Source organism: Drosophila gunungcola (assembly GCF_025200985.1).
Source record: "Drosophila gunungcola strain Sukarami chromosome 2L unlocalized genomic scaffold, Dgunungcola_SK_2 000008F, whole genome shotgun sequence".
Classification (NCBI taxonomy): Eukaryota; Metazoa; Arthropoda; class Insecta; order Diptera; family Drosophilidae; genus Drosophila; species Drosophila gunungcola.
Genome location: NW_026453163.1, coordinates 2,554,070 through 2,575,423, shown reverse-complemented (window position 1 = coordinate 2,575,423; position 21,354 = coordinate 2,554,070). Strand labels below are relative to the sequence as shown.

Here is a 21,354-nt window from a genome sequence, read left to right as displayed (position 1 = left end):
AAAGCAAAGCTAAAAACAGCGTTCAAGCAGCGTTCTTCGCCCCTCAACACTCACACAGCCATGAGCTCTCGCTCTCCCGCCAACAAAAGCTTTAAGATAAGAGTGCTGGTACACTGAAAACAAGAACTGTGCGTGTTGACCAACTTCAGCAAGTCAGTTTTTTTGCTTGTATAGCCAATATTTATTAGTTACATCTGATAAGTCATTATAATCGTAAATTACAGGATTCAGTTTAAGAATCGAATTGAGAACTGCGTTGCTGCTAGCTTAGATAGTTTTTTTTACGGTACCGTTAGTAACAAATTAAAGGTCCCTGATTCTTATAAATATTTTTTCTAAGAAATTATAAACTTCAGCACAGAAGTTCGTCAATTACTTGGGTTAAAATTGCGCCAAAGCCATGTTTAGCGTACAAAAACGTTGATTCTTACGAAAACCCACTTTGGGCCCATAAATGTGTTTTTGTTGTGATTAAAAGTTATCTTCAATCCCTGTTTCGGTTACGGTCTCAAATCGAGCAAAGTGGCTTAATACCGGTTAGGAAAAAGTCTGGATATCGTTTGTTGTGTAAGGTGAAGTGGGGTTAAAATCAAAATTAATAATATCTCATTTTATAAATGGTAAATCGTGGGCTTCGACTATTTTTGTTGAAAAATATTTGACATTTGATTTTGTCAAAAATATTTTAATTAAATTTATTTGTGATTTTATCAAAATAAAACTTCCGATATTTCGAAGTTCGCTTATATAACGGACAGATCAAATAAATAAACATATTGCATCGCAAACTTTTGACTGAAATTATAACAAATTATATGAAAAAGACTTTTAACAAAATAATACTCATCTGCGGACAGGGTTAAGTAGAATATGTATTAACAGATTAAAGTTACCTTAAGCTTATTCACAACATCGTGTTATTCCACGCATTTCCGATTTCTCACAGTGTAATGTCGACAGCTGTTGAACGTTTTCGAAACTTTGCCAAGCAACATGAGAAAAGGCCAAAGCAAAAGCTTGTTGGCCAGGGGGCAGTGAGGGGTTGCCCAAGGTGTGTGTGTGTGTGAGCTTGTGGTTTCGTGTGTGCTTTACCTTGCCTTTCTCTCTTTCTCTCCACCACTCTTTCTTTTGCTGGCTATGCAAATAGAATAAATGATTGAGTGCAGACAGCGGGCAGACAACAACACACCCGAGGGAGGTTGTTTGGGTCAAGCAGTTTCTGCTAGTGCTAAAAGTTTAGTACTTAAAATCAGTGGGGCCCACTCATCCCTCAAAGAATGCGATGCGCCCCTGCTTTATAAATATTAAAAAACACAAAGCACAAAGAAAATCGCACGCACACTAGTTCAGGCCTCTCCTGCTCTCCCAATCTTCCGTTCTCCCAGTCAATCGCTCCGACATGCGCCGAGAGTTGAGTACATTGGCTCCATTAATCTCCACCCCCACCCTCGCTCATGCCCCTCTACCCACCCCCACCACTGCTGCGCTCATTATGCTTGCGTGTTGTTGTAGTTCCTAGCACTCGCTTTGTTTTGCTTTTCCACGCTCTCCCAAACGGTTGGATCAGTTTTTTGGCTGCTCTGGGCTTCGGAAATTTCCACGCGGAAAACGGGAAAACTTTCTTTGTTATTGTTCCTCAATCATTATTCGTGGCCATCAGCATCTGCATAATGTGAATGCTGCACTGAAACAAAATTACTTGCTTATGTTCTCAATGTTCACTATTTTGCGAAAAATGAAATTGAGAAATACAAATTATTTTTATATCATTAGGGTCATACATACATACATATATACCTTAAAAAAAGGTACGATAGGTACGATCCGTATATCATGGGATTTACCATTAATAAACTTGGAGTGGGATGAATAATTTTGTAGAGTGTAAGATTGATTGATTAATTCCCACAAATGTGCACTTCCTCCTGCTCGGCAACCCCTTGCAGCTCCGAATGCCAACTCCCCCGACAATAGGTTGCCATTGCCAATTGCCTCCTTCTTGAACTGTTGCTGCTGATTAAGGGTACATTTGTGCACGGTATTATGTTTACGTATCTCGGTGCTTCACTGTTGTAATCTTCACAAGTTGATTAAATTACACTTGACAACGGCAGGCACATAATGTCGACAACTCAATTGTAAGGCGCAATTCCTGCATCTGAGTTTATTGGGTTCTCAGACTAGAGGTGTTTATGCAGGCAGGAGCTGTTTGTCATCAGTCACTTATGTAAATACTGTGATATATTGGCTGGCTGGGATTTCGGTAATTGCACCACAATGTCGAGTGTCAACTATACCTGTTTGCCCAAATCATATACACCCCATTGGCAGTGAAACCCATGAAAATACCTTTTCAATTGCGTACATATGTATATGCACATAAATTGTCACACATTCGAAGGTTGGGACCATCATGAGTAACTTTCTCGGTTTTGTCCGGTTATATCCACACAATAGTTGCCACTGAAAGAAGCTCCCGCTTCTGTTCAACTGAACAGAACTCCAGATTAAGCAAATGTAATTACACATGGCAGGCCTCGCTTTGCTCCCGGGAATATCTTCGGCCAACCAGTCAATCTGAATTATCTGGTCCAAACCGACTTTCCAGCGACTCCTGTGTGCGTGAGCGTGTCAATCTTTCAATCTCAAAGAGCTTCCTCATTAGAGATTTGCTTTGATTTTTCTATTTAGCGAAATATCTGAGCGACTGTTTGCTTGAGGTTCTGCGGACAATGTTCTGTCACTCAGCTAATTAGCTGTCAATTAGCGGGTAAGAGTTGTTGCATGTACATATGCATGCCATAAGCTGACCAGATAAATGCAAGTATAGATCCACTTAATTACTCCAAAGACAAGTGATCATTTCAAACAACGATCAGTGAGTCTAAAAATGGTTTGAACCCTGAACTTAAATTTCAAAATTACACTCAGAAAACTAGATTCCTTGAATTAAGGAAAACATGGACTAATTTAAGGAAAAATGGCCTTAAATTTGGGAATAATTGCCTTAAATTTGAGCCTTCAATACAAAATTTAGGAAAACATGACCTAAAACGACACCCAAGGCCATTATGGCCTTAAACTTCGTTTTAGGACATGCTTTTCCAAATGTTGTATGAAAATGCTTTTCCGTAATTCAAAAATCTATTTTTCTGAGTGTACACTTTAATAAATTAAAAACTCCAAGTTTTATTATTCAAATAAAATATAAAGCAATATTTCGATTTTAAAAATAAAAAATTGATCATTTGGTAACTTTACCAAATGGAAAAAAAGGTAAAAAAGGTTGTAAATTTAAATTAAAGCTCAGTTTTTAACTATTCGTGCACGAATTCTTGTCGGAAGAGAGAAAAGGAAGCGAACTTTGTCAGGCGTAAGATTATCCTTGCAGCTATTCAATAAATTAAATTTATTTTAAAACGGCAATATTCTTATTTTATGCCTATATGCTTAACAACAGTGATGCTGTGATAGTTTTCCGCTAAATTATTCGATCGGTCCTATGGCAGCCATATGACATCGTTGTCCGATTTTAATAATAAACCATTAATAATAAACCATTACTATGTATCGAGGTATATTCAAATCAATTAAAAAATAGCCAGGACACATTTTGTTGGTGTCTTTTTTGGATTGTTCCCATTGGAGCTTTATTATATAGTCGTCCGATTTTAATGACATTAGAATCGTAATTCTTAAATATTATTTTTAAACTATATTTCTGAAATATTATTCTTAAATTATATCTCAGGAACATTACAAAAAAAAAGAAGTTATTATTTGTTTTTTATTCAGATAGCTTTAAGGCAGTGGTCGGCTAAGACCTAACTCCGGAAAGGCCTACTCGGCAGAGCAACAGCAGCGCTGCGGCAGAAGCTGTCGCGAATAGTATAGAACCACACACACTGACACACAAAGAAGTGCGAGCATGTTATACACCCAGAGCAAAATCAATGTAAACCCAAATAATTACACTTTCAATTAAATATTTTCGGTACTGATAAAATCAAAGTGTGTGACACTTTTATTTTTATACCCTTGTAGAGGTTATTATAATGTCAGTCTGAAGTTTTAAGATACATTTCCGTCCCTATGAAGTATATATATTCTTGATCAGCGTCTATATGAGAGTCAGTCCGTCCGTCCGATTCTACGCAAACTAGTCTCTCAGTTTTAAAGCTATCTGCATGAAACTTTCCCAAAAGATGTCTTCCTATTGCAGGTAGTATAGTAGTAATAGTCCGAGCCGGATCGGACGACTATATCATATAGCTCCTGTTAGAACAATGAGAAAAAAAATTATAACTTTACTGTTCTTCAATTTTATTTATAGTTCTTCGATATTTAGTAATGGTATATTTTTGTGGGATTATTTTTTAAATTTGATTAATATCGGATGACTTTATCATATAGCTCACATCGGAATATTAAAAATATTCAATGGGAATATTAAAAAAAAAATATTTTCAATTGTAACTTGTCTTATTTTAAATTTTTTTTGTAATTACGCTTTTAATTTTATTAAAATCGGAAAACGATATTATTTATCTGCCATAATAATTGAGCTGAAAACCTTCATAGCTTCTATGTTTTTAAACTAATAGGCATATAAATCGAAATTTAGATGTTTAAAGAGTTTTTAATTTTTGTAATAGCTGCAAGGCTATATAAACTTCGGCTTGCCGAAGTTTGGTACTTTTCTTGTTATTTTAAAGTATGGAAAATTTTTTTTTTAATTAAAACAAGAAAAGGAAGCAAACTTGGGCAAGCCGAAGTTTATATACCCTTGCAGCTATTGCAAAAATTAAACATTCTTGAAGACATTAAAGTTATGATTTACTTGCGTGTATGTTTAAAAGCATTGAAGCTATGATGATGTGCAGCTCAATTATTTGAGTTCCTAAGGAAGCTATAAGATATCGTTTTCCGATTTAAATAAAATAAAAAGCGTAATTCTAACCTGTCAAATAATTAAATAATCAAAAAGAATTTCTAAAAAAAATTACAAAATAAAAAGGTTAAATTTGTTTTTTTATTTTTTCCATGTTTCCATTTTTTTATTGTTTCCATGGGAGCTTTATGGCTTAGTCGTCCGATTTTAATGAAATTTAAACCGTAATTCTGAAATATTTGACCATTACTATATGTCGAAGATCTAAAAAAAATTAAAAAACAGCAAAGTTATAATTTTTTTAAACATATTTTTCGATTGTTCCTATGGGAGCTATATGCTATAGTCGTCCGATCCGGCTCGTTCCGACTTATATACTACCTGCAAAAGAAAGACAACTTTTGGGAAAGTTTCATGCAGATAGCTTTAAAACTGAGAGACTAGTTTGCGTAGAAACGGACGGACAGACGGACATGGCTAGATCGAATCTCCTAGTGATGCTGATTAGGAATGTATATACTTTATAGGGTCGGAAACGTCTCCTTCACTGCGTTGCCAATTTCTGATTGAAATTATAATACTCTCTGCAAGGGTATAACAAACGTAATCTTCAATTTTTCTTTTGAATAAAAATAGTAATAATAATAATAAAATTTGTTAATTATTACATCATAATGTTTTTAGTTTATGTTAAGTAAGTTTACTTGAAATAAACAATGTTGCATTAATGTTTAATTTTACTATGGGGTTTTACACTGGGTGTAGTATGTGGGCCGATCACTACTTTCAAACTGAGAGACTAGTTTCCGTAGAGACTAACGGAACGGAAGACGGACGGACAGACGGGATTGGCTAGATCTTCGCTTTTACTACCGGTGATTAAGAATATAAGGTCGAAATGTCTTTACTGCAAACTTCTGAGTAAAATTCAATATTAATAAATCAATTTAATAATACCCTAATGGTATACAAATATAACAACTGCTTCTACTTTTTTGTATGAGCTCCAGGCAATCGAATTTATTCCTCGTGTGCTTATGTATACATTTTGACCGTCGAGTTATAAATAAACTTAATATCAAAAAACAAACAAATCGATTCGTTAATGAATTTTAATGACGCAATTGGCCGACTTTTTATTTGGGCTGATAAAAAAATGATCTACAGCTTGCATATGTATGTACAATGTACATAAGGGTGGTAGATTCCGGTGTACTTGTATTCAAAAGCCAACAAATATTTTTATTTTTTCGACCTAAAATCACGTCGCAAAGTAGTAACATTGAATTTGAATCCATTTGACTGAGTCGATTTGTACCAACCCAATGTGGCACGAACGATATAACATTGATTTCTTAATGCATATGTGTGTCTATCTATGACTATTCTTGTCTAAATAAAAAAATAAAATAATAAATGGACAAAAGCCAATTGATCTGGCTCAAGTTTATTAATCAGTCACAGGGGCTGACGAGTGTCAGATGACGGCAGAGATTTGTGATATCGCATTATCAACTTTATCATTATCTTATCACAGCAGGGCAACTCCAACGTTTAAGTAAATCCGAAAGTATGTCATATGGCCAACAGAAAATTTGTTGTTAACAGCCTAGCAGAGCTGTGCCTTCAAGCATAAGCGTTGATCATTAAAAAAGTAATGCTACTGAAAACATATCAAAATAAATGCTATTGAAAAAATATCTTATTTGATATTTTAAAAGTAATGCTATTGCTACAGTAATTTTTTCATTTCATTTTCAAAAAGTTATGCTAAATGCTTTCATTTATTTTGTCTCCAAAGATTTTTTTAAATAAAATAAAAATACGCGCCATTTGTATCCTTGACAAGAATTTGTATCTCTCTGGAAATCATACCCAGCCCTTAAATAAAAAAACATTAATTTTATCTGACTACTTTCATTTTATTTTTATTAAAAAGATTTGAAAGTGATTCTTCTCAGCCGTTTTAATTCATGTAATATTCATAAATTTCATTCTTTGCAATTATGTTATATTATAAACTTACAAATTATCCGAAGTTACGTGTTTCTGGTGGCCAAAAAGAATTGTCGTTATCAAAATGTGATGTATAGAGATTTCACTTTTGACTAATTTATTTATAAATATGGTATATTCTGAAGCTAGCTGTAAATGTTAAATTTGTTTTTTTGGTTGACAAAATTGGTCTGTTTTGGTTACAGGTATAGCAGACTCAAAAATTGAAATCCATAAATTTTCTTTAAAAGTTTGTATATCTAAGGTTTCGTTTGTTGATTTATTGGAAATGGCAGTTTGGATTAATTGCTGTAAATTTGTTGCATTTGCTTGATTTAGTGGTCAGCGTTAAAAAAGATTCAGGCTTGGCTATTGCAATCCTGTTCACTGATTTCTCATCTTGCTTTTATTATCTGATGTGAAGCTTTCATCGTAAAGTGCATACAAAGTTCTTTAAATTTAAAAATGTATATTTTAGGCGTCGCAAGTCTGGTTATAACTTGTATTTATATGTCAAGAAAAAATACAATTAAACAATTTTGAGTTTTAAATTACAAACTGAAATCTGAACCTTTCACAATTTTCACTACAACAAACATCAGGTGGTTTGCCTCTGGTAGGATTGTCTTAGACGATATTGAACGACGTCCTCACCCCTCGGGTCCGAGATTCTTGGTCAACGGAGATTCTTCTGTTTTACAATGTGTTATAGGTAATATTCGATAAACTTTAATCGATGAGGAGCTCATAGTGGACCGAACCGATCCTCTCCTTGCGATCGTGCAAAATGTTGCGAGCCCAAGCCTTGCATTCGACGTTGATGATGATTCCGCCTGCAAAGTGGCCAATAAGCGATTAATCAGGAGACCGTGGACTCGCGGGATACAAGGACTACTCACGTTTGGGCCGCTGGAAGTGCACGGCCACCAAGGGACTCAAGTAGCCCTCGGAGTTCTGGTAGGGATAGAAGTAGCCGGGAAAGCCCCTGATTGGCAGGTAGTTGACGGCTCCAATGTTCTCCTGATCGGCTGGATTCTCGCCCTCGCACGACACCCAGATGGTGTTTAGCTGGAGTAATTCGAATGTTGAATACAATGGGTTAAAGTTCATGGTCCGAGCACTTCACTCACCTTGTGTGGCTGCGTCTTCTGTACCTCCCCGATGTAGGTCTTCAAGCTCAAAGGCATGGATTCGGGCAGGTCCTGCGAATCGTTGTAGTACTCCGGTATCCAGCCATAGATTTTGTTGAGCTTGAGGAAAATGCAGGGCGCACTCTTGTGGTAACTGTAGTTGTTTTCCTTGGTGCAGGGAGACCACGACTTGATGTCCACGTCGCACACCTGACCCTTCGGCGGCGGCTGGTTGTAGTCGCAGTTGTAGATGTTCTGGCCACGACCGGGAGTCAATCCGGGTACTTTGTAAACTGGCATGGTAAAAAATAGAATATTAAAATATAATTACGGACTTTATTTATCAATCCTTATCGCTTTAGGGGATGATTTGACCCAACAAATTAAGCTAATTACGCATATTTAGAAATTTCAAAAGGCAGATATTGCTGTGAAGCTTGAACCTTTGTTTTTTTTTTTTTTTAAATAGGTTTCATGACATTTCACATGTGTAATGCTTGGGGCTGAAAAATGATGTGCTCTGAGTGTTCTTTGTTCAACGTACATTTTCTTACTGTCTTCGATTTAGACATGAGCAGTAAGTTGTGTGAGATATTTTGTTTAAAAAAGCGTGCCCGTACACATCTTAGCCAAGGTAGGACTGATACACAGTAAAAGTCTATGCAAAATACAATGGAAGTGCTTACCCATTCAATAAACAGAGCTTGATTTGAAGCATTTTTAACAATCTGACGACAAAAGTGAGTCATTTAGTCATGAAACCATGTGTACCAATACAATAAATATCTTTATACATATAAAAACGCAAAGGGTCAGATCGACCCCAAATCAGGGTAATGTGTTTAACTTTATGTGCACGGGTCTAAGGTTAAACTAGCTGGTCTGATTGACGTAAACTGCTACTTTTATCCTGAACCGGAGTGTCTGTCTATGAGAAAAGTGTTCACTATATTGGTACTCACCCGCAAGGAAGTCATCGAGGGAGTCTGTCCAGTGCTTGTAGTTCTCATGCTGGGTGCCCTTGTACCAGATCAAGGTGCTTTCCACGTTGTCAACGGGTGGCAGGGGGCGGAAACCCAAACCTAGGATGGCAAGGCTCGGTTAGGGGGAAATTGGCGAGGGCTGCTACGAGCGGCGGCGACTCACCTGGGTTTGTGCCGATCAGGGAGCGGTCCAGGGTCCACTTGGGAATGCGAGGGTCGAGGGTTTGGAAGAAGGCCCACATGCAGATGGCCACCAGGGCGGCGAGGACTCCGTAGAAGGCCACATAGAAGATTCCAATTTTGGCTGCGAAAGGAGGATAACGGTAAATACTTATTGAATTACACCGATTAGAGTCAGCCCCTCGGCGATCACCAGTCAATTGAAGCGATTGAATTAATTAATTGTCGCTGGCCCCTCGGTCAGCATGGGTTAAACCGATAATTGGCGACAGCCGGCGCAAGTGGGCTGCATAAACAAATGGAAATGGAAATGGGAACGGTAACGGGAACGGGAACGGGAACCAACCCCCAAGCTGTGCTGCCTCTCAAGTTCGGAGTAGACGGCGAACTGACGCCGAGCTTCTCCGCTGAATCATCATTGGCATCCGAACACTCGTATAAGTCTACATATTCTGCGGAACGACACTCTTAGACTTCGGAAGAGAGCCGCCTCGTGAGTCAACTGCGCTCAAGAGCCAACTGGTTATGACCCGGTCAAAGGGTGTGTGTGTGTGTGGGTGTGTGTGCAGTGATCGCTCTTAACTCTCACAGGCACTCTCACTTCCCATCTGACATAACCTCAATTGGTCCAAGAAGTTGGATCGCAGGAGAACAATCAGCTAAGAGAGAACCGAAGCCAAACCGGAGTTGGGTCAATTGGGTATGCTATGTGCAAGAAGGTTAGCACATTTTACATCACCTTATTTACTTGATGCTTAACACCATGCGTTGGCATAAGAAATGGAAAGCTACTTTCCAACAGTTTTGATTTAATTATTTAATTATCCATATTAAAATAAATATTTGACTGTTCAATTCAAAATTGTATACTAAATATTTAAATTAAAAATGAAATCATAATTTTAAATAAAATGCGTATTAAATTTCATGGCTTAACATTAGATAATTAAATTGAAATTATTGGATTTAAAAAAACTCCCATTTGATTTAGGTACATTATTTTTGTAGTTCAATATGGTTTAAATTTAAATTAAATTCAGTCCTTGCCGAAATTGCTAAAATTGCAAAAGTAGCAAAAAGAATAACAGAAGTGTAACAATTATTCCTATGGAAGCTATAGATATAGACACATCCGATCGGCAAGCAATGTATGCGTAGATAAATAAGACTTTGAAAAATTGATGTCAGTAGCTCATACACTGCGCGAAATATCCTGAAACACATCAAATTTGGATTTCGATTTCACCCTATTATTCCTATGAGAGCTATAGGATATAAACGTCTGATCGTTACTCCCTTTTACCCTGATCAGCCATGGCTATATTCACTCCCCTATTGACCCTTGTCAAGAATATATATATATTAATTTTTTTCAAATTTAAAATAAATAATACCTGTAATGGGTGAAAATCAAAGGGAAAATATTTAAATTGAGTACAAAATATTTGGATTTACTTCGTTCATTTTTATGTCCTTATAACAATTTAAATTTTATTTATATCGGACGAATATATCATATCAGAAATATTAAATAAATAAACAAAAAATTTTACGTTCTCTATTTTTCACTTTTTTTTTATTTCTTTTCGATGTAGAATGGTTTAATAATTCAGAATTACGCTTTTATTTTAATTGAATTGGAAAACGATACCATATAGCTGTCATAGAACAATCGAATAATTGATATAAAACCAGCATAGCTTTAATGTTTTTAAACATATTCGACTTAATACATTTTACATTCTTAACTTTTCTAATAACTTGTTTGAACAAAATGGAAATGCAGTTAACAAATGAAAAAGTTAAATTGTTTAAATTAATTTTGCAGTTAATTAAAAATTACGGTTTACAGGGTAGGCCAATTAAAAGAGATTTAAAAATATTGACAGCATGGACATTGATTTCCTCACTTCGGCTGGCCGAAGTTAGCCTTCTTTTTACTTTAAATTGAAATTTGATAGTTAATCTCATATTTTTCCGCTTCAGATAATAGCGGGTCTTCGGCATCAACCAATTAGTTTTTTTTGGGTGTTTTACTAAACATACTCGGTTTGGCATTTGCACTTTCGTGAAGGCACCTTTAGTTCTTAACGACATATTCTTTTCTCTGCCAATATCTGGCCAATGTAAATAGTACTTATTTCCATTTTTATATATCTCAGCTTTGCTTTGCCCATTTCAGCATAATTGCGATGTGCACTCGTCTATATACATACATACATACATACAAATGTATGAATATATGTACACGTATAGAGGGCCTTGGGCTTGCCAACTTTTAAATGCCACTATTGGCGTGCTGGGAAAACCTTTCCGGTGCAATTGATGATAAACGCTGCAGCGGACAGCTTAACTAGCGGTAATTGATGGCGAACAAAAATAAGATGCCGCCTTTCCCCACCCTAATTTGACCCCGTTGCCGAGCATCGTTACATGCAGACGTTAATTTGCCCACTACTCTACTTTTTACGAGTGAGTGCAACTCTCGACACTTCAGGCGGTGCAACAGACGACACGTTCGCAGTGCCGTCTTATTATATTTGAATAAATTCCGAGGCACGGCTCGAATTGGCGACAGGCCCTGATTTACAGCGGGCATATGCGAAGGCGAGCAAAAAGTCCGTCAACTCGTCAGTTTAATGGCAGGAGACTGCAATAAACACGGCAACACACTTACCCCATGACGATCGATCTCGGCCCATAACAGTGCCGTCCTCGGCGTTGTATAAGAACTGGCCGAAGTTGAACGGCTTGGGCTTCCGCAAGTTGTGCAGATCCTCGTCCGCGAAGGACGGACTCATCGGTACGGGCTTCGACATGTTTGTTTCGGTGGGTTTTCTTTAAACTATAAAGGCCTGTAGACGGTTCAGTTTCGGGTTTGAAGTGGGCTAATAAATCAAATACTACGTTTATATGCCTGCAACTTGCTCTTTATACGTTATTTACAAACCGTAGAGCTATAATATTAGAAAGCATTTATCTCGTGCATATAAACGTAGTAATTTATTACGAAAAAAAAAAAAAAAACACTGCAACTGAACTGAAATTTGGCCAGCACTGATGTTTTTATATCGTAAATATTCGTTGACCGCCAAACAGTTGTACAGATGTACACAAATAGTACTCAGGCGACGCGCTCAATGACACACACTTTCTGTTGTTTTTTTTGTAACAATCCAGGTCCTTTGCTCTTAATATCTCTCGACTCTCTCGCTCGCCGTTTCACCCCTCTTGCGGTGCAGAAAATATGGCGCCTTTTTTGGCTCTCCTGGCCGAAGCGAGAGGGCATCCGTCGGATGCGAATACAATCTGCAACTGGTAGGGCTGGAATGGGCCAAAGTGGGCCGAAGTGGGCCGAAGTGGGCCAAAGTAGGCCAAAGTGGGCCAAAGTGGGCCGAAATGGGGCGAATTAGTCGGTCGGCGACACAGTCGCACTTCCGCGTCTGCTGTGGGGCTCTCAATGCCGCATTGGCTTTGACCCGGCATTGGGCATTGGCAAAACGAAAGTGGCAGATACAAAAGTATCTCGGCATCGGTTCTTTATTTAAGCACATATCCACTGCTGTGCATTCCTTTTATTTTTGCCTCGCAACCACCACAACAAACCGTGCCCTCTGCCCGCTCCCGCTCTTCGCGAACGAGCGAGCGGAGTGTGCATTGTACGTGCTTCTCTTAGCTGGCGCTCTTAGCGCTTGGCCACATACAAACAACCACACCTTTTTGAAGAAATTTTGGAGCGTTCTTAAAGACGGCCCTTGGAATTACTTATTATCTTTCACTAATTGCCCGCTTAAGGGGGCTGTGTGTGCGCAACAGAACTTTGAACTATTTGCAAGGACTCTTATTTTTGGAAATTGCCTGTGAGGAAAGCAGGGGAAACTTCACTGCACGGACCACAAACTCTTTTAATTTGTTGTTTGCAAACGAGTCGCGTCTCGACCACGTTACGAGTTCTCCGTGACACGTTTGGTCGCCGCTCAAAACAAATTTCAGACTGAAACCCGAATCTGAAGTCTGTCGATTCGCAGCCAAACAACAGACTTGGCTTGAGCCGTTTTCGTTGGCCGCTCTCTCGAGCCGAGTTTGTTTTGAGTGAAGAGCGCTTTTGGCAGCATTGCCGCACTTAAGCGTTTCCCAGTCGAGTGGAATCGGATCTGGGATCGGTCGGCTTTTCCGGACTGAGATTGGGTATCGTTCTAATTGCCGTGGAAACGCTGCCTCCTTGTGCACTCGCTTTAATTAGGCGGTGGCAATGCGGTGCAATGCGGTGCGGTGCGGTGCAGCGCATTTAGAGCCAATTGCCCGGGGTTCGATTCCAGACCCATGGGCACACTGAGAGAAACACCAGGCACCATATGTTCTTATGGTAATACCATATTGATTTATTGATATATTTCTTAATTTCTTAAAAGTTTAGGGCTCCTCAAGAGAGACTTTCTAAGGTCGCTTTGCTTCGAAACGATAAAGTGCGCATTTAAATATGGTTGGCACGCCAACATTAGCATTCAAGCAGTTTTGCTCTTGTCGTCGAGCTGGGGAAGGAACTGGTTTAAAGGCGGCCACAGGACATGGGTATTCAGGGAAGTGGGCCAAGCTGAGAGTTGCTATACATACACGCTCAGGGGTGGGTTTCGTAGAGCCCTCTGCTCCACTGGCAACTGCTCCGCTGGAGTTGTATTCAAGGACCAAACTACGGCGTGCGTACGACTGCGGGCAACACGATAGGACCACGTTGAGGATACAAAACTGCTCTAAGGAAGTTGGGCCTGCCTTGCTCGATAAAATCAACGATAAATGCAACATTTTCTAACAGTATGGTTATACAATTACGTGCAAAGAACGTTCTAATGCATACACAAGTGCAGTGGATTTGTGTAATTGGGCATGCCCAATTCCGCAGATCGGGGCGGGGAAAAATTAGTAGACTAATATAATGTATTTAACTTAAATCGCATGCAATGTACCTGACTGCCCCAAAAAGTTGCTTGAGGGGTGATATACAGGAAGAATTCAAAATTAATTAATTTAATTTATTCAGTACACAGAACATCTCATATCGTTCGGTGAATATTTATGATGTCGTGTTAATTGTAAATTGTAAATCGGTGACCGATTAGTCTCAAGTTTAAACACAAGCTTCTTATAAATTTATGTCCGAAATTTTTGTCAACAATCCTTTTTTTTCAAAAACCGCCAATTTGTCAAAAGAAAAATACACTCTTCCTTCTTTAAGGTTATATACAGTTAGAATTTAAAACAAATCAAATTTGGTTTTTCAATACACACAGACAATTTTTAAATTTCAGAGTGCTCAAAAGTACCAGTACAAAATTTAAACGCGTTCTTCTCAAAATGGTGTGTTCAAAGTCGGTTTCAAAAAGGGATATATATTTTCTAGTAATCGAGATTTTTACTCACTGACAAATACTGTTTTTTTTTTTAAGTCAAAAATGCAATTTTTTGGAGTAAACTCCATTTTGTCACAAAACAATTTTTTCTTGCTCTTCGTTATTTACTGTATACTAACCCTTTAAACACCCACGCATGCATCTGGTAGATACTTTTTGGAGATAAAAATCAAAATTTAACAAATTTTAGCAAAATTCTTGAAAATTTTCATTTTTTGGACTTCTAACTGTATATATCCCTAACGTTTATATCTTCAGGGAGATCATCTTTGAATTAACATAAGTTCTCGTCATTCCTCATTTCTATTTGCATATTTTGTTTGTATTTCAATGTCTGCCTTAAATACCCTTGCAGAGGAAAAGCAGTGAAGAGTTTTGAACACTTTCTGATAGGCTGACTTAAGGATTCCAAAATGGGATGAAGAAATTTTCGGAATACCTAGAGGCTAATGGCTATATTTAGTTTAGTTTTTTTAGTTTTACGAGAGTTTCTTTGGTTGAAACAGGGTGAAAATGGTCATTTAAAGCGAAAGCTAACAGGCATAAAGAAAAGTCTTTGCGATCGGTAAGAGCAAGGTAAGACAAACTCAGGCTTTGTTAAATCTCTTCAATCCAAACGATCTAAAGGCCTCTGGGTTTTTTTGAAGGTCAATGCTCAATCAGTGGCAATTGACCTTTTGAGCCGGGCCCAAAGGCAGCCCTAGTCAGGATTCTCCTGAACAGCCCTTACCACCTGCTCCTCGGTCCCCCCCGCTGGCCTACGACCCTCCGTCGAGATCAGCGACGGTTCTGGAGAACGGTCGCGGGTTCACCGCCGCCTGATTGCATAATGGCATAATTGACCGACATTGCGGCTCGAGTGCCCCCAGCGGCACACGGCACACCGATCTGTTCGCGCCGGGGTCGCCGCAGCGCAAACGCCATTGGGCGGGCAATCAAAACGGCGGGAGGCCGGTAAATGGATACATCCACCCACATCCACAGTAATCTGTGGCGCGGCCAAGTTAATGCGACGACAAAGAGATTTGGATAACCAGAGATTCAGAGATTCAGAGACTCGGTTGATTAAGGTCAGACCTCCATCAAGAGCGTCTATCAAGACGGGCACTTACGCAACCGCAGGCTCTGGGGCCCAGACTCACCCCAGCTGTCGATGGAGCGGCCGAAGTAGGAGTTGTCCTCCGAGTCGTAGACCATCTGCTTCAGCGACTTCTTCTTGGGCCTCTCCGGCGGCCGCGAGTAGTACTGCTGGAAGCCATCGATGCAGTCCTCCGTGATGGTCGGCATTCTTCCGCGCTTCGGCAGCTGGCGCTTCCTCAGTTCGGGTTTGGGTTCGACTTTCGACTTGGTACTTGCGACTTGGTACTTGGGATTTGGGATTTGGGATGGCGTTAGCGTTAGGGATCGGTTCGAGTGCAAGTCCAGATGAGCTCCTGTTTGATCTTGGCCTGGGACTACGCTGCGTTACTTCTGGACACTGGCACTATCACTATCACTGGTACTGGTACTGGTACTGATACTGGGACTGATACTGGGAATTTGCGCTGCACACGACAAGTTGACACCGCTGTGCGCCGCGCGACACTGATCCGAATTTGACAAGAAAGACCTAGCCACGCCGACCGGGGGTGATGATGTGTCCGAGTCTGAAAATCTGGAATACGCAAGAGTCGGGCTTAATCAAGTGCTTTGTGTGTGGGCATGTGTGTGCGGAAATACGCGCCATCGCCATCGGTGCCGAAACGGGATGGCAACCAAAGCTGGCGGCTCTGGATGGCTGGCATCTCCAGTTCCACGTCGTGGAAGACGCGAGTCGCGGCGCGTGACACAATTTTCATTTAATTGAAGTGTAAAATCGCGGGGACAACCATCACGGACCGGGACCGGGACCGGGACCGAGCAGTCGGACAGATCCCAACGAAAATTAGGCATGTACGATGAGCGTTGCACTAATTGCCGAATGAAATATGACTTCCTTTGGCACTGAACGCTTTTCCCAATTGAAGTTCGGCCCGGCCGAGCTGGCAGATTGCATTCAAGCAGGTGAACAACGGATCGGAAGGGATTGAACTGGCAACGCATCGGATTTGAGCTTCTGAAGTCAGAGCGCTGATGAACCCACATTAATGACCCCAAATTAGCACTTCCGTTGTACGCCCACTAAAATTCGTGGACAGAGAGCAGTGTGCATGAATTAGGCGGTGTCGAGAAGCGACTCTTCAAAAGACAGATTATTTTTAACACCTGGCACAGCACAGTAGGTGTTAAACTTTAAATGAGGGACTACCAGAACGAATGGAAAAAACGAAAAAATTCGAATTTAAATTTAAGCCATCGATAATTAAGAACGGTTATTATCGGTTACACTTTTCTCTGGCGCCACCTAGTCGGGCTGCGGCGGTACTTGAAAAGCGGTTCACGTCTCCGCTCAATGAGTTTCGACTGCGCCGCTAGGTGTCGGTAAAAAAAATGTAGACGTGGGCCTACATGCTCGAGAGAACTGCCCAGCACTACACTGCTTGCCTATATAAGGAAAAGTTTCGTGCGGTACACTGCTTATAGCATTAGCAAAATGGCTGGTTTCAAATTTAATTTAAATGCGGCCCGACACCCACGAGAAAATAATGTAATATTTTAACAGATAGTACTTACTATAAGACCCTAAAGATGGGTGATTTACCCCTCCTGCCCCTGAAGAAAGCCATGGGAATTAGTATCAGCATTAACGTCACCAGAAACACCGTTACGACGACGAGAATTGTGACGAGCGTCGATTTTTCTACCATGGCGCAACACTGATGTTAATATCCCAAATTGGCTGGTTAGAATATAAAGTAACAAAAATTGGCAACTGTGTCGGCGCCGCCTTCAGTTTATCAAAACCAATTAAACGGGCTCCGGGTAGTTATAACGCGATCAAAATTTAAAAATATGTAAAACACAATCATAAGCAAGAAAAACAGAATAACTATAACGAGAGTTAGAATTAATATCAAAAATTTCGTGTCCATAACTTCTTACGTTTTATTTGTCACGGAATTTGGAGATACGTTTTATGTTTAACACGACGAAGGCAGTATTGGGATTGATTGAAAGCGACCTAAGTTTCAGGACAACCACCTGGAAAACTAAGTCAGAGCACGGTTGATGCCTAAATTCAAACACTTGGACGATTCGGAAGCACTTAGAAAGCACTTAGAAAGCACTTACAGTTTTTAGCCTTCTGCGGCCGGTGCTTCGCCTCCTTCTCCGGGACCCTCTCCCGCCTCCGGAGGTTCAGTTTCCTCCTCTTCCGTCACTGGTTCTTCGGTGGTGGTTGACGGCTCGGTTGAAGGAGTTCTCGTAGTAGTCATTTGGTAGGGATTGTCGATTATAAAGTATATAAAGAGTATGTTCAAAATGATCAGGCACAGAATTACTGTTATGCCGATCACAGCTAGTACTATTTGTTGATTCATTCTGGCAAAGAAGAAGGTATAAACCACCAACCGTCACGCCGTATTGGAATGTCCCTTGGTTGTATTGCAGGATCCTAGGAAATAAATATTTCTGTTGATTTGCGAGAAAAACGAATTTGTGTATTCTTCAGGTTCAAAAATTATTTGACAAGCATTTCGATATAAAACTCAAAGCACTCTTTGGAAATATATTTTTTTTAAATTAAATTAAACAAGATAGAACGCTTTAGTCGAGTTCCCCGACTATTAGATACCCGTTGTTTAGCCAAAAAACTTCCCCCTACAAAACTATATATGTTTAGGTGGCGCCATCTGTCCAACTGCATAGCCAACACTAGAAGCTAAGTGCGTGCAGCACTGCTTGCACTTGCGGGCAGTTCTTTCGTTTTGAGGGGCAGCAGAGGTGCGGCAGAGCGGCGGCAGAGGACTTCATAACTTTCATAACTTTTAAAATAAAGGAAACACACACAGAAACCAACACCTACTTTCTAGCATGTCAAATGCCGATTTGTGGGCAACAAACAGTTATCTAATATTCGGGGAACTCTACTAAAGCGTTATTTCTTTTTTTAATATTCCCAGAATAAGTATTTACGAATATGTGATCAAAAAGTGCATAACATAAAGTAAATATTTAGTTAATAGCTTACCGGACGCATCGCATAAGCATACACCTGATCCTTATACCAGCAGTCCATTGCAATATAGGCGATGAGAAGAATGTTTATAACAACAATCAGTGTAATAATAATCGCAAAAATTATCACGATACCCTTAGTTTCCATTTTCCCGCAAAGTAATGCGTTCAAATATCAATAATTTTGAAGTGAATTTAACTTGATGTTTTTCAATAATTTAACTTGTGTTGTTTGACTGGATAAATGACTAAACTGATTTTGGCAGTAAATTCAAAAACTATTTTATATGGTAGACTATTGCTCTAAACTATATTTCGATAAGAACTTGAGAAACAGTTGTAATCTTTAGTCATGCAAATGATTTTGAAAAGTGATTTGTGCGTGTTTCTTAATTCCAAACCTTTTATACCTTAGTAGGCGAGCTTAGTTAAGTGCCCCGAATATTAGAATACCCGTACTCGGCTAATTTCAAAATAAATTATCTCCAAAGACAACCTGGTTTTAGTTGCCACCTTCTTCCTTACTGCCGATTATTAATTTATTATTATTTAATTAGTTCCGTAATCCGCACGCTGCTTTGGAATTCTTAAGTAACGGGGCTGATTTATTGTGCAGCCTTAATCCGATTACGAAACTAATTACATAAAAATAAAGTAAAACAGAAAAAAAAACCTTTTTGTAATACAATTTATTAAAAAATTTAACCAGGTCAATTTGTTCTTTAAGAAATTGAAGTTGAACTATGATATTGTGTATACGCTCTAGCAGTCAAGTCTAGTCGTAGATAAATGTAAAAATAAATATCTTATATCTTGCATATGCGGTGAAATTAAACTATCACCTACCAGTGAAATTGTGCTATTTTTATTAACATATTGTCGAATAATTGCAGAATTGAATTTACTGGTATCAACCAAATTTAAAAACAAAAATATAACAAAAATATTTCAGTAGCTAAATACCAACAGCAAATTCTTAAGATAATTAAAATCAAAATCTTTACCTAGGTAGGGTAAAAGGAAGCCTCACATTTGATTATTTAGGTAAGGTTTTAGGTACCAAAAATATACCTCGGTCCAAGTATCTATGAACACCACAACACAATTTTACAGATAAAATGATTGTCCTCTAGTCAGCAAGCAGTATCCAAGCAAGTTGCTGAGGAATGTATTAATCATTAAAGCAGTGTCTTAACATACGAAGCAGTTCACTGTTAGTTAGTTATAATTTCTGAGTATGCAAAAACTCTCAGTTTTTTCTTGGAACTTTCCCAAAATTATTGCAGTTAAGTTGAATCGGACGACTATATCATACACCTCCCATAGAAACATTTAGGCACAATTTTTTTAAAATTATTACTTTGTTGTTTTTTAATTTTTGCTTAGTTCCTTATATACTATTTAATATATTAGAGTTGCGGTTTTAGTTTTGTTAAAATTGTACAACTGTATCGTTTAAAAGTACTTATAAGTTCGTGTTTATACCCTTGCAGAGGGTATTGTAATCTATAAATTATTAGCATCTTTAGGAGAGTCGATCTAGCCATGTTCTACGCAAACTAGCCTCTCAGTTTTAAAGAAATCTGCATTAAACTTTCCCAAAAGTTGTCTTTCTATTGCAGGTAGTACATAAGTCGGAACGAGCCTGATCGATAGCATATAGCTCCCATAGGAACAACCGGAAAAAGAAATGAAATAAAACTATAACCTTTATCTTTTTAAATTATTATTTTTAGTTTTTCGACATATTGTAATGGTAAATAAATATATATTTCAAAATGTCGGTTTAAATTTAGTTACTTAATTTAATACTTTGACAGTTCAGAATTACGCTTTTAATTTTATTAAAATCGGAAAACGATATCATATAGCTGCATAGGAACTATCGAATAATTGAGCTGCAAGTCATCATAGTTTTCATATTTTTAAACATATACGCAAGTTAATCATAATGTTAATGTTAACGTTTTCAAGAATATTTAATTTTTGCAATAGCTACAAGGGTATATAAACTTCGGCTTGCCGAAGTTTGCTTTCTTTCTTGTTTATATATGAAATAATGTGAAGAAAAAACTGGAATGATGCTGAAATGGATTATGTTAATGGGGGAGGTCATCTAGCGGCCTTCCAAGTTTTGCCAGTTAGATGTCTAAAACAACACAACATTCTCAACTTTGTCATTTTAATAAAAAAAAGAACGCAATAATATTGAAAAACACCAAGTCGTTAGTATAAATAACTTCCAAATTTTAATTTATAACAATTAAAAATAAAATCGTATGGCTACTGGTAAAAGTTTCAGCAGGTCTTACAATTTATTTAAAACGGCAAAAACATCTATTTTAAATTCTGTTAACGTCTGTTAATTATATTATTTAAACTCCTTTAAAAACATTATGAAAAAAGGCTTTAATTTGCCGTTACTAATTTAATTGAATGGCCATAAATGCTGGTAATAATATTGGAATTTCTTGGTATTTTGAAACGTTCGAGACTTGTATTTTAAATTTAAAAAATGTTGATAATATAAGTAATGTAATAGCTTTAGAGTTATTACAAGAATTATATAATATACTTGAATTAAGATATATATCGAACACAAAGTTCCCTTATTCCACCATTGGAGCAAAAACCGGAAATAACACATATCGTGAAAAACTCGATAAAATCGT

General features: G+C 38.3%; 1 protein-coding gene across 7 annotated transcripts; it reads right to left on the bottom strand.

Moving 5' to 3' along the window:
* Nucleotides 1-7,376: 7,376 nt before the first annotated feature.
* LOC128253400 (sodium/potassium-transporting ATPase subunit beta-2) lies at nucleotides 7,377-18,906 on the bottom strand. 7 transcript variants are annotated; one of them, XM_052981759.1, is made up of 8 exons: nucleotides 18,696-18,906; nucleotides 17,798-18,119; nucleotides 15,730-16,241; nucleotides 9,163-9,303; nucleotides 8,979-9,098; nucleotides 8,017-8,309; nucleotides 7,786-7,954; nucleotides 7,377-7,719 (listed from the first exon to the last, which is right to left on the bottom strand). In XM_052981759.1, exons 3-8 carry the CDS (start codon nucleotides 15,872-15,874, stop codon nucleotides 7,616-7,618), a joined length of 972 nt encoding a protein of 323 aa, XP_052837719.1. In that variant the 5' UTR covers nucleotides 15,875-16,241; nucleotides 17,798-18,119; nucleotides 18,696-18,906; the 3' UTR covers nucleotides 7,377-7,615. The 7 variants fall into 7 exon arrangements, with proteins under 7 accessions (XP_052837719.1, XP_052837720.1, XP_052837721.1 ...); XM_052981760.1 differs by lacking the exons at nucleotides 17,798-18,119; nucleotides 18,696-18,906 and adding exons at nucleotides 17,240-17,555; nucleotides 17,609-17,692; XM_052981761.1 differs by lacking the exon at nucleotides 18,696-18,906 and having other exon boundaries at nucleotides 17,798-18,137.
* Nucleotides 18,907-21,354: the final 2,448 nt, after the last annotated feature.